This window comes from Wolffia australiana, chromosome 19 (assembly GCF_029677425.1).
Source record: "Wolffia australiana isolate 7733 chromosome 19, ASM2967742v1".
NCBI classification, from domain to species: domain Eukaryota; kingdom Viridiplantae; phylum Streptophyta; class Magnoliopsida; order Alismatales; family Araceae; genus Wolffia; species Wolffia australiana.
The window spans coordinates 4142395-4156104 of NC_135853.1; the positions used below are offsets into that span (position 1 = coordinate 4142395).

The following is a 13710-nucleotide window of genomic DNA, read 5'->3' on the forward strand; positions in this document are numbered from 1 at the left end:
TATAAAGGGATGGCATGCCCAAGGACTATCAGGTTGTATCTTTAAATTGAAAGTATTGTCTTCTTTGAGTTTTTTTCCGTTTCCCGCCTAGTTAGAGTATCAGTTGTGGATCAAGATCATGGGTTCCTCGCTAAATGCTCCAGCTTCACCACGTCAAGAACACTCCGTGGAAGAACCGCCGTCGACGATACGTCCTTCCCGTTTATTGAGTTCTTGGAATCCAACAAGAAATTGATTTCTTGAGCGGTTGTTGAACAAAAACCTTCAAGAATCGCATTCTTGGCTCCATTCTCAAAGCTCGCCACCATCATCATCACCGCTGTCATCGTTACTGCCGACAACGCCGATGTCACCACCACCATCGCCACCCCTGACGTGGCCACCGTCGTGCCACTGTTGCTGATCGCCACCGTACACGTCGTGCCCACCAGCCGCCGCATGTGCCTCGCTCATTGCGCACACCTGGTCGATCTTGGGCGCAAATCCTCAGCCATGCAGGCCCACGCTGCCTCACGCACCGCCGCCGTCTCGCGCGCCACCGCCGCATGTGTTGCACACTACCATGCACGCCTCTGCCATCGTGCACGCGACTCTCCAACCACATGCGCCGCACGTAGCCACGTGCGCCGTCCGCAGCTGCGCGCACCACACGCAGTCGCGTAAGCCATGCACGATCGTGTGCGTGCCGCTTGTTTGGGTGCACCAAAACCTGCCCACACCCCATTGTTGTGCGCACTGTGCCCGCCCTCTGTCACACCGCTGTTTGCCGCCAGCCACCGGACACATCACGCATCACCTCGTGCCTCTATGAATTGCTTTACGTGCATCCATTGCCAAGTGTCGTGACTAATCATCAGTTGCCCCACCACGCCAGGTTCCACTCGTCTCCCTTCTTGTCAGTATCATTCCATTATTTAGTGTCATCTTCCTCTATTCTTTCTCTCTACCGGAGTTAAGGTACTACATAAAGGATAGCCACCCTCGTTGAGTGTTAGGATATTTTCTTGTGGTTGAGGATTGATTGCTTGATAACGAAAGTTGGGACGCTATCAGGCTGTCAAGCTCCTCGCATCATAGGTGTTCTAGATAATTTCATGGGTCGTTGAGAGTTTAATTGTGACAATTTCTCCTCTCAGAAATTTAGTGAATTGTGTTTTCTGGATCGTTAGTTGCCTTACTCAGTCGTCAAGAGTTATTTTCTAAAACGCATCCACACCGTCAAGTGCTTATCTTCCTATTTCCTGTGTTGTAACATGTGCCGACCGATCCCGGCGACTACGTGTTACATCAGAAACTATAAACCAGGCCAAAGCGGCGGCAGCGGCAGCTCCTCCTCTTCTCTCTTCCTCTCCTAAACCTAATGTTCTCTCTCCTCACTTTCTCTCTCTTTGTTTTCCTCTAATTGAACTCCATGTGATCAAGCTCTTCAGACTCAGGTGCAGAAACCAAAGGGAAAAAAAGAAGATAAATGCCATAATATCCGCGCTAAGATCTTTTTTTAAGCATGGATGAAAACAGCAGAAAGTAAAACACATCAAAGAAGAGCCAGTCAAGTCAGATCTTGCCATGTTTACTTCCACTTTTTTCATGCTTGCCATGTTTACTTCAGCTTACTTCCACTTTTTCCATGCTTGCCATGTTTCCTTCCCTTGAATTTGCCATGTTTCCCTCCCTTGAACTTGCCATGCTGACCAAACCCATGCTTTCCATGCTTCCCATGCTTCTTAAATTTTCTATCCTGACTGAACCCATGAACTGCATAGCCACCGTAGCCCATGCCATGGCTCGCGTCGCGGCCCCCACTTTGGCTGAGATAGCCTGCTTCGAAGCTGGCGCCTGCTGCAGCCACACCTCCTGCTAGCATTGTACCCATACCTGGTCCATCCCCTGAGAAGAAAGCTCACATGTCATCTCTCTCTCTCTCTCTCTCTCTCTCTCTCTCTCTCTCTCTCTCTCTCTCTCTCTCTCTCTCTCTCTCTCTCTCTCTCTCTCTCTCTCTCTCTCTCTCTCTATATATATATATATATATATATATACACATGACAAATGATTGAGCTCCTCTTTTCCCATGTCTCCTCTCTCTCTCTTCATTCCCTCTCAGTCTCCTAATATATTACCTTGATCTTTTGTCTCTACCTCCATCTCCATATATACCTCTCAGATTCTCTGTTTTCACTTTTGTCTCCATCTCCATCCCTACCTTTCTGTGTCTCTATTTTTATCTGTATCTCTATCTTTATCTCCATCTTCAGTCTTTAATCTTCTATCTTACATCTCGCCTCTCTCTGGGTCTACATCTCTAACTCCATCATCCATCTTGATTTCTATCTCCATCTTCCATACTTATTTCTGCCCCCTTCTCCCTAAATTTATATGTATCTTCATATGCATATCCAATTCCATCCCCATCTCCCATCTTTATTTCTGTCCACTAATACAACGTAGTAGATATAAGGGTAATATAAAGATGAATTAATTAACCAAGTATCAGATCAACTAAATTGAAAAAATAACAACTCAAATCATCTTGTTCATTGGGAACTAAAAAGGGGGAAACGAGACGAGATCGAACGGTTAATCTCTATTTCTCGTCATCAAGATGGATTCCCCTAACGCGGTTAAACTTTTTGCAAGGAAATTTGGAAATGAAAGAAGGAATTTTGTAATTTTCTGAAGATTTCACCACAGATACAGAAGAGGGAGAAGTAGAATTCATGCCTACAGTGAGCTCTACAACAGAGAGAGAGAGAGAGAGAGAGAGAAATATCAAAGGAGATAGAATGTTAATAGAGTAGCACAAAAACGGATGTAATTACCTGTGTGGGGGTGGCGTGGCCTAATCCTGGCCGATCGCGCCCCACGTAAGGGCGATCGGACGGCCAGGAGTGGCCGCGATCGCCCTTAACAGGGGGGGTGCCAAACAAACGTTACATGAATGAAAGTCTTTTTCCTTTTGAAAAAAGTGCAAATTTTCTAGGTTTTCTGGGCGAAATCGGAGAGGAAGGAGATCCACTGCCGGAGTGAGCACCGGCGGCCACGTGTTCGACTAAATGCTCGGGCTTGAATCGGGGACTTCGCGGTGATCTACCGAATCTCGCGTTGCAAGGTTAGTTCCAACGTGTTCCGTCGAAATCGTCGCTTATTTAGGTTTAATTTTAGTTTTAATTTTGAATTTTACTTTTAAAATAACAAAAAACCCTTCAAATTCTTATTCCGACTTTTTACGTTTGCGATTTTATCATACGATACGGATACGATTCTGACAATTTTGGATCCGTTGGATAGATATGGCGTCTCTCTCTTCGTGTTTTCACCGTTTATTTGCCACTCTTCTCTGAAATTGTCGCTCGTACGCGCGGATTTTATCCGAAAACACCTATTTCACCGTGGATTCGACCTCGACTCGCCACTATATTACGTTTTACTCGTTAATTTAACCGAGTCTTTTTTTTTATGCGTAAATTCGTGTTTAACGACCGCAAGTTTTCGTCCCGTCAGTCCTGTTTTTATCCACTTATAAGAATTAGATTTGAGTATTAAATGATTTTCTTGTAGCTCTTATTGAGCAAAGTTTGACCTGTTTCATTCGTTTTCATAAATTTAACGATGATGCTGAAAGATTTCCTGGGTCCACTGATGGGGTTAACGTGTATTTACAAATTCGAGTTGGGTTTGGGACAGAAAAGGAAAATATTAAATGTTTCTTATATTGGTCATAAATCTAATGATTGAACTGAATGATTTCGTGGTTCTTATGTGGTTAACGTGAACTTACATTTCAAGTTATCAACCGGTATTCAAAACCATCTGATTTGGGGATCGGGACAAGAAAACAAAACCGGTTCTGTTTTTATTCACTAATAAGAATTAAATTTTAACATTAAATGGTTTTCTTGTACCTCTTATTGAGCAAAGTTTGACCTGTTTCATTCGTTTTCATAAATTTAACGATGATGCTGAAAGATTACCTGGGTACTCTGATAGGGTTAATGTGTATTTACAAACTTGATTTGGGTTTGGGTCAGGAAAGGAAAATATGACCTGTTTTATAGGTTTGTCTTAAATCTGATGATTGAATTGAATGATTTACTGGTTCCTTTTAGGGGTTAACGTGAAGTTACTATCAGAATTATCAACCGATTTTCAAAGTCATCTGATTTGGGCATTGAGACTAGGACGCAACAGTGGACCTCCTTTATTCACTTATAAGAGTTAAATTTGAGTATTTAATGATTTTCTTGTACCTCTTATCAAGAAAAGCGTGGCCTGTTTCATTCGTTTTCATAAATTTAACGATGATGCTGAAAGATGATTTTAACTTTTACTTCCTGATTTCCTGGTTCTTACAAACTCGATGTATAAGCATTATATTTGATATTAAACCTATTATCAACCAAAGTGTGACCTGTTTCATTCGTCTATCATAAACTTAACGATGAAACTGAAAGATTTCCTGGTTCCTCTGATGGGATTAACCTGTATTTAAAAAATCGACAAAACAGAAGGGAAATTAATGGAGAAGGAGCTTATTCAAACGCCTTCACCAGGTGCTAAGCTGCAGTGGATCCAATGGCAGCTTTTAGACTCCGTTCTTCCCACTGGTGGATTTGCCCATTCGTTGGGCCTGGAGGCTGCCATGCAGGCCCATTTAGTTGTGGACCTCGTCACCCTGAAGGCCCACATTGCTCACGTCATGGACAACATGGGCAGCCTCCTCCTTCCCTTCGTCTACGCCATGAACAGGAGCCCAGATTTGGATACATGGCTGAAATTGGACTCAGTTTTGGAGGCGACATTGACGAACGACGTCAGCAGAAAGGCGTCATCGTCTCAGGGTTCAGCCCTTTTGAGAGTGGCGGCTTCGGTCTTCCCAGAGTGCCCAATTTTTAGTAGAATTAGGGGAATTGGAGGTCAGTTTTGTCACCATGCTGCTGTGTTTGGGCTTGTTTCTGGGGTCTTAGAGTTTGATGGGGAGACTGCGCAGAGGGCTTATCTGTTCATGATGATGAGAGATGTCGTGTCAGCTGCCACGCGGCTGAATTTGGTTGGTCCACTTGGCGCCGCGGCGTTGCAGCATGAGATGGCGGGGATGGGTGAGGAGGTGCTTAGGAAGTGGATGAATCGGATGTTGGATGAAGCTTGCCAGACTTCTCCTCTTTTGGATGCTGTTCAGGGTTGTCATAGCTACCTCTTTTCTCGGATGTTTTGTTCCTGAGATTAGATATTGTTTGGTCTGTTTCATTCATTTGGGAAACAAAAAGTGGTAAAATTAAATGATATTTGATTGATCCTCTTATAAAGCAATTTTCAAATGCATCTGGTTTGGGTTCTGGGACAAGAAAGCAAAATTTGACTATTTTCATTCGTTTGAAGGGATGTTAAATGACTGAATAGAATGATTTCATCTTTCTTCTTATGGGTTCAGGTGTATTAGTCAACCGATTGTCAAAATAATTTGGTTTGGGGTTTGGGAGAAGGAAGCAAAAGTTGACCTACTTCATTGATATGCGAGAAATTTAAATGATTTTCTTGAACTTTTTTAGGGTTAACGTACATTCATGAATAGACTGTCAAAATCATCTGATGTGTTAAGTATTCAAAATTCTAGCTGGTTCATTCATTTGTGAGAAGTTTAATGATTACATTAAATGATTTTATTTTACCTCTTTCAGGGTTAAACGCGTATTCATAAAAAAAAATTCAAAATCCTCCGACTTGGGGTTTGGGGCAATAAATCAAAATCTTACCCGTTCCATTCCTTTATGAGTAATTTATCCGTCAAATTAGAATATTTCCTAGTTCCTCTTGTGGGATTTATGTTTATTTATGAACTGATTGTCAAAATAATATAATGGGTTTTGAGACTAGGAAGCTAACTTTGACCATTCGACATGAGACTCTTTCTTCCAGGCGGAAGACAGATCAGGATACATTATTTAGTCCTATCATTTTACAAAAAAATTCTAAATATATTGCTTGAAAGGATACTCCCTCTCTTTCTTAACCAATTATTTTCGTTGATTTACTAACAGTCTGCTGTCATTTATCACCTTTTTGAATCATCGAGCCAAGTTTTAGGAACAAAAACTGAATGCCCAAGCGATCTGACCGCCGAGTTCCTGGACATTATCACATTGACTTTTTTTGCTCCGTTTTTTTTCTTAATATTTGTGCTGTTTCTTGGAAGCAACACGATTCTTGGTCAACAAACCATGCTAAATCATTCCCTTATCCAAATCCCATTGATAACAGGGGAAAAAAATTGAAAAAAAAAACTGAGAAAACAAGTAATGAAGAGATGTGCCAGAGGGATCAGGGATTATGTACAGAGGAATACCCCTGAAATAAGTCGTCAGAAAAAAAAATGAAAAATAATACATGAAAGAATCATTTGGTGTTGATGCTTGATCTACATTAATCTGTAGGCTCCATCCGCTAATTACGGTTTCAGAGCCAAGATCAGAAGAGAGGCAAGCCAGCCAGAAGATAATCCGGGAAGCCATGATCTTTACCACCGCCATGAGAGGGCAAGAACGAGTTCTGAAGATCGTCCAAGCTCAAATCCATGAACCAATCATTGTCCTCCTTCACAACCGGCGCCACGTCACCGGCGGCGCCGCCGTACTCCACGCTGGACTCCGGCGACATCCCACCGTCCGATCCCATCTCATCGACGGCGGAGAGTTCCGCCTCCGCCGCCATCTCTCTCTTCTCCCAGTCGTTCTTCTTGTTGTACAGCCGGCAGAGCACCCAATCATCGAGCTGCAAAAAAACCCATTTCCAATTTAATCCAAAAATTCATTTAAAATTTAAAAATAGCGAAACTCATTTTCAATTTAATCCAAAATTTCATTTAAAATAAAAAAAACAGCGACTTTGGCTTACTCTTTGGCTGGAAACGCCGGTTGATTTGCTGGCGGCCCGGTTTATGTTGGCCAGGCGGTATTCGTGCATGATCCAGTTGGTCTTTATCCCCTTTGGGGCCTTGCCTGAGTAGAAAACTAGGGCTTTTTTTATGCCCATGGCCCGGCCTGCCCCCGCCGGCGTAATGGGCTTGTCGGCGCCGGTCGCCTTCCAGTACCCGCTCCCTGCCGCCCGGTTCGGCCTCGACCCGTTCGGGTACTTCCTGTCCCGCGGCGTGAAGAAGTACCATTCCTTCTTCCCGAAGAGCGCCTTCTCTGCAAGATCAGCTATAGCTTTTAGGCCCAGACATAATTGTTGCGTTCTGTTCGCTTGAAACAAACAAAAAATTCGCACAAAAGAACCGCATAGGGCCTTGTTCTTCGTTCTGTTCTTTTTTAAAAAAAATGAACCAAATTCACACATTCTCACAAAATTAGAACAAGATTTGCACAAAGCGAACAAATGAACCGCGCACACGGGTCTGTGATATGTTCTGTTCGAATTCATTTTTGTTCTGTTCGAAAACCGAGTAGAACAATTCGCACAAAAAGTACAGAACGAGCACATCTACTTTTAGCATAGTTGAAAAAAAGAGATTTGAAAGGGCGCGCTTACCGGGGAGCTGCCACGGGTCGTACTTGTAGAGATCGACCTCGGCGATAATGGGAACGGAGAGGAGCTGCTGTGCAGCTTTCCGGCAGAGGTAGAACACCACCAATTCCTCGTCCGTGGGGTGGAATCGGAAGCCCGGCGGCAAATTCAGCTCCGCCTCGGCGTCTCTCGTTCTACCCATCTTCTTCTTTCTTATTCTTGGTGGTGTTGATAGAGGTAGAGAGAGATAGAGAGAGAGAGAGGTGTAGAGAGAGAAGTAGCGTGGATGGATGATGATGGTTGGGAGAGGGGATATATAGGTGGGTGGTCAACGGGTTTGACTTTGTGGGACCCACTGTTTTGTTTGGATGAGGTCGAGGAAGGTTCCTTGGCGCCGCCTTGCAGGCCGATTGGTCAAGCCAGCTGCTCTGCGCCTTGACCACTGTATGCAGTAGCCGCCACGTGCCACGTCAGATCTCTTTCAACACGTGTCGTGCCGTCCACTGACCGCGTCGGAGAATGACGTCATGAAGATCCAGGCCCCAACACGTGTCCTTCTAGAAGCCCGGCCGTCGGCTGGCGAATTATTCCTATTTTAGTTTAAATATTAAAGTATTTAAATTATTGAAATTGAATGGGCGTTTTATTGCGACCAAATCGGGCGTCTCTAGGTATCATTGCGAAGAAATTAATAAACTTATTGTGTATTTATTTAATTCTGTGAAAATGACATATTTCAAGGATAGAAAATTTCAAATTGGAAGGTCATGTTGCAAAGATTTTGTTGCGTGCGTTCCTCGAGGGGCAAAATAGAGATAGAAAGAGAAAGAAAGATATAGAGAGATTTAGAAAGAGAGAGAGATATAGAGAGAGAAAGGGAGACAGAGACAGCGAGATAAAGAATAGAAAGAGAGAGAGAGAGAGAGAAACAGAGAGAAGTAGAGAAATAGAAAGAGAAAGAGACATAGTGAGAGAAGTAGAGACAGACAGACAGAGAAAGAGAGAGAAATATGGAGAGAGTGAGAGAAAGAGAGACAGATGGAGAAATAGAAAAAATGGAGGCAGAGAAATAGTGAGAGAAATCGAGAGAGACACAGAGAGAGAGAGAGAAATAGGAAGAGAGTAATAGAAAGAGAGGGAGACAAAGAGAGAGAGAAATGGAGAAGGGGAAAGAAACATAAAGTGATGAAGTTATTGGGAGAGAGATAGAGATAGAGATAGAATGAGAGAACCAGAGAGAGAGAGAGAGATAGAATGTGACAGAGAGAGAAGGGAGAGAGAGAGAAAATATGTGTGAGAGAACAGAGAAGCAGAAAGAGAGAGAGAGAGACCCACAGAATGTGACAGAAAGAGAGAGAGATGAAATGTGTGAGAGAGAACAACGGAGTAAGAGAAAGGGAGAGCGAGACACAGAATGTGACAGAGATAGAACGAGGTATAGAGAGAGAGAGATGGAATGTGTGAGAGAGAATAGAGAAACACAAGGGGAGAGAGTCAGACTGTGACAGAGAGAGAACGAGGTAGAAAGAGAGAGAGAGTAAGTCAGACTGTGACAGAGAGAGAACGAGGTAGAAAGAGAGAGAGAGTAAGAGAGAGAGAGAGAGAGATATGGGATGTGCGAGAGAGAACAACAGAGAAACAGAATGTGAGAGAGCGATAGAAAGGGAGAGAGAGAGAGAGAGCTATCGGACCGTTTAACATCGGCCGAAATCAATGACTGCGACGGCTACAGCTGGACCTGCCTTCTTGTCTTCCTGATTGGCCGACGTTACTTCTTCCTACAACTACCCTCTCTCTCTCTCTCTCTCTCTCTCTCTCTCTCTCTCTCTCTCTCTCTCTCTCGATCGATCGATCGATCGATCGATCGATCGATCGATCGATCGATCGATCGATCGATCAAAATAGGTAGCGGTAAACAACGACCCAGAGAGCAGGTAGGAGTTGAAGAGATATGAGAAAACAATTATTTAGTACCTACCCGAGTTCCATCCACTCGTGTAATCAACCAAAACCAGAGAAATATAAATTCCAACCTTATCGGGAACTCTTGAGAAAATGGAAGAAACTACGTTGACCTTATTATTTAATTTGCAGGGATGGCGGTGCATTGGGCCCATGCATTAAGTTCAAGTCCAGAGATAGAAAGAAAAATGCATCCCGATAGAGAAAGATTCAATGGGTTCCCATAAATGAACTTTAGTGGTATTTCTTGTATGTTCATCCACGATGCCTTTTTTCTATTGGTAGCTGCATATAGGGGAGGGAAAGGCATGTCTGGGACGTGATGGCTCCAATGTGACGGGACGGATGACGAGTGGTGAGACATGAGAGCATATTGTGGCATTTGTCACATCCCTCGTCCCCTCGCATGTTCTGGGATTTTGTAAAATTCTGTCATGTTTTCATCACCCGTCGCTAGGACTGTAGTTCCATCCTCATCTCGTCACCATACTGTTTCCCCTTCACAAGGGATAAAGGATGTGTAAACAATGAAATATTTGAATTAGTTAGTTTAAACATTTCACATATCTCTCTATCTCTCCTTCTCCCTCTCTCTCTGATGTCGGACGTCGTCGATGGCGTCGTCCGACGGATAAGATCACTGAGTGAATGTAACTACGTGATGCGATTGTCCTAGGCGAAATGTATGTGCTGGGGCGGACAAGTGGGTTCCGCCGAGTTCCAAGCTCCAAAGTAGACAACCGGTAACGATGATGGTGACCTTCTGACCCTTGTCAGAGCGACGATAACGGCTACGGTGCCGAACAGAAGAATTTCGTAGGGGCTCGCACGTAACGGACGGACTCGACACGTACCTAAGAAGACATTCAACGCGTAGTTCTCTCGATAACTTTCTCTCACCTAATCTAACCCGAGCGCAGTGGATGTACAATCGAAAATATATTGTAAGACGTAATATAACTGAAGTGCAAGGGGAAATGACATACCTCGTCGTTGGTATGCTCGTCTTGCGGATTCTTCGTCAACGGCGGCAACCTGTGCGGGTGCGGTGGAGAATTGCCCGAGAGGAACGGCGAGCTTGACTGGCGAAGGGACACCGGGGCGGTCGAGAGGGGTCAATCTGGGGCGAGGAGAAGAGGGACTTGCGTAGGCCGGCAGAAACAAGGCCGACGGTGGCGTCGGAGGGTGACGGCGACGATGAAGCGGCGATCTGCGGCATGACGGTGATGCGGTGCGGCGACGGTCGCCGGCGCGGCGACCAGCGACTATCGGCGCGGCGAGTGGCGGTGGTCAGGCGTGACGGTGGCAGTCCAGGCGGTGGCTGGCGGCTGTGACTGGCTCGGTCGTGGCTAACAACCCCAACTAGCAGCGGCCATGGGGCTGCTGCGGTCAGCGACGATTTCTGCGGTCGTGGCGGACGGCCGCAACTAGCAGTGTCCGTGGGCAGTAGTGGTCAGCGGCGACTGCTGCGATCGCTGGGTGGTCACACGGTCATGTGGTCACGCATCGCCCTATCGCCCTTTGGTCTGTGCGATCGTGCGGCGGCACGGCCAAGGTGTCGTGCGGTCGCGGTCGTGCGACTATCGAGCCGTACGGTGGCTCGGCTGGGCTTTTGCGAGATCGCGCGGTGGCGCGACCAGGTTGTCGCGCGATTGCAGTCGAGCGGCTTCCGAGTTGCATGGCAGCCTGGTCACACGACGGGCGCTGGCCCGTCCTGCAACTGACAGCGAGTCGGGAGCGTCCAAAACAGCGAGGAAGATGGCTGGGAGGCCGCCTCGGCTGATGGTGGCGCCCAAGCAATTCAGCAATGGTGCGACAACTCGGGACTGTCGACCGCGATTGGCAACGATCGAGGGTGGCAGTTGCGGTCGGCAACAGCAGTCCAAGAGGACGGCGGTGATCTGAGCGATGGTGGGAATCCTCTTTCCCCTTCACCTTTCCGTTCTCCCCTCTCCTCTCCTTCTTCCTCCTCCTCTCCTTCTCCTTCTCCTTTCTCTTCTTCTCTCATGAGACCTGGAATGTGTAACTGCCAAAAGCAAAGCCAGATCTTCCTTGTACGTGGTCCATCGTGGCCTTATATAGGGGCCATGATGGACCCATTACACAACGCATATAGGGGCCCAATAAGGGACCCATTTACAACACTTAAATAAAAACACGGGGAACTAATAAAACGACTCGAGATAAAACAACATATTAAAACATGACAAACCCGTCATGACGAGTACAGTGAACTCATCATGACGAATACGGACATGAAATCAATCGACTGAAAACAGATAATGAAAACACGAGATACAGTCAGGGACGTGCTCTACCCGGGGTATTTAAACCGAGGCGTCTTCACGGACGCTTTGGCGTGCCGGTCGGGCTGGACACAAACCGGCGGCGATGTTGATGACGGCGATGATGGCTTCGCTGATGATTCATTGGCATCATCGGAATGCGCTCCATCACTCTCCCTCTCAAACTCCCCGCCTTTCTTTCTTGAGCTCCCTCTTTCTCTTTCAAATACCCCATTTTTCTCTCTTGGACTCCCTCTCTCTCTTTCAAATTTCCCGCCTTTCTCTCTTGGACTCGTCCCCCTCTCTCTCCCTCTCGTGCTCTCTCTCTCTCATAGTCTCTCTCTCTTATACTCTCTCTCTCAGATTCCCTCTGTCTCTCTTGACTTCCTCTCTCTCCCTGTCTCCCTCTCTATATACTTCTTCCTTTCGCTCTCTAAGACTCCCTCTCTCTCTCAGTCCCCTCCCTCTCTGTCTCACTCTCTTTCTCTCTGACTCTCTGGCTCGCTTAGTTTCCTCTCTCTGTCTCCCTCTCTCTCAAACTTCCTCTTTCTAGGACTCTCTCTTATTCTCTCTCTCAAACCTCCTCTATCTAGGACTCTCTCTCTCAAACTTCCTCTTTCTAGGAATCTCTCTCTCAAAATTTCTCTCTCTAGGACTGTCTCTCTCAAACTCCCTCTCATACTCTCTCTATCTCAAACTTCCTCTCTCTAGGACTATCTCTTTCTTACTCCCTCTCTCTTTCAATTTTTATCTCTCTCTTAGTCTCCTCCCTCTCTCTCTTGGTTTCCTCTCTCTCAAACTTCCTCTCTCTCAGCCTACTCTCTCTTTCACGGATTCCCTCTCACTCTATTTATCTCCCTCTCTCCCATAAAAGGTAGAAGCCAACCGATACAGTTCCTCCACAAATGTAACTGTAAAAAGTTCCTGAAAAATTTTGGTATATATTTTAAATCATCTTATTCAAAATATTACAAACTTTTAAGCTTTCTCATTCAAACACCACCCGAGCTTACCGTATCTGGTACGCTCTTCGATTCCCTTGGCGTTATATTATTTCTTTTAGTGCCTCCAAATATTTTCTCCACCGCCGGGGTTAGATTAGTGATAGATAGGATTCACGTTTTGAGGATTAGGATTCTCTCTTTTGCCCCCCCCCCCCCCCCGTCTCTCAAAGTTCCTCACTCTGTTTCGGTCTCTCTCCCTCTCAATCGCTCTATCTCTCTCCCTTTATTCTAAATATAACATAATATCCTTTTTTTCCGTAATTCTCCTTCGTCATCATTTAAAATTCTGTCATTGTCGTATGACGGCCGTCTTGTCATGTCACCCTTTTGAGACCCTCTGTCCCCGCTACATCACCCTTCATGGGTATTTTCTCACGTTAACCATTACCATTACAAGGCTGAAACATATCATCTGTCACCATCACATCGCATGTCCTGTATCACTTGATGGATGTTATGTGGTCGTCAAGCCAATCACATTCCATGTTTATTTAAGTTCATTTAATAAAATATTTAGGTTCATTATTATTGTGTGATGTTTATAATGAAGTCCATGAATATGTGCAATGACTTAGTATATTATGATGAGATCATAATACATTGATCACTAGTCTTTAAATGCATTCTAAATATTCCTATTCGATGGATAGTCGAGATGGACATCGAATTATTTGGATAGAATAGTACTAATTGATCCTACTTATACGATAAGTATGACAAATCATATGGCTATTAGTGTGGCACACTAAGGCCAAATAGTGGGTGCTCTTTGAAGAAAGAGTTCATTGAATTAATTTGAAGAATATCTGAATGGTGTTATACTTAAACGTTAGTCAGGTTGATTCATGTCGCGGTTGTAGAAGTGATCCACTAACGTGAGACACCTAGGACATCTCGTGGATAGACGACTACCTTTTTACTACGACTTACAAGTCTTTAACTACATGATTTAAACAAGTCATAAC

General features: G+C 45.0%; 2 protein-coding genes across 2 annotated transcripts; one reads left to right on the top strand and one right to left on the bottom strand.

The window, feature by feature from the left end:
• Positions 1-2825: 2825 nt before the first annotated feature.
• Positions 2826-5304, top strand: UREF (urease accessory protein F). Its single transcript, XM_078590316.1, has 2 exons — positions 2826-3106; positions 4503-5304. The coding sequence occupies exon 2, from the start codon at positions 4514-4516 to the stop codon at positions 5213-5215; it is 702 nt and encodes a 233-aa protein (XP_078446442.1). The 5' UTR covers positions 2826-3106; positions 4503-4513; the 3' UTR covers positions 5216-5304.
• Positions 5305-6195: 891 nt separating this feature from the next.
• Positions 6196-7787, bottom strand: LOC144715409 (NAC domain-containing protein 68-like). Its single transcript, XM_078590315.1, has 3 exons — positions 7519-7787; positions 6886-7178; positions 6196-6762 (listed from the first exon to the last, which is right to left on the bottom strand). Exons 1-3 carry the CDS (start codon positions 7694-7696, stop codon positions 6460-6462), a joined length of 774 nt encoding a protein of 257 aa, XP_078446441.1. The 5' UTR covers positions 7697-7787; the 3' UTR covers positions 6196-6459.
• Positions 7788-13710: the final 5923 nt, after the last annotated feature.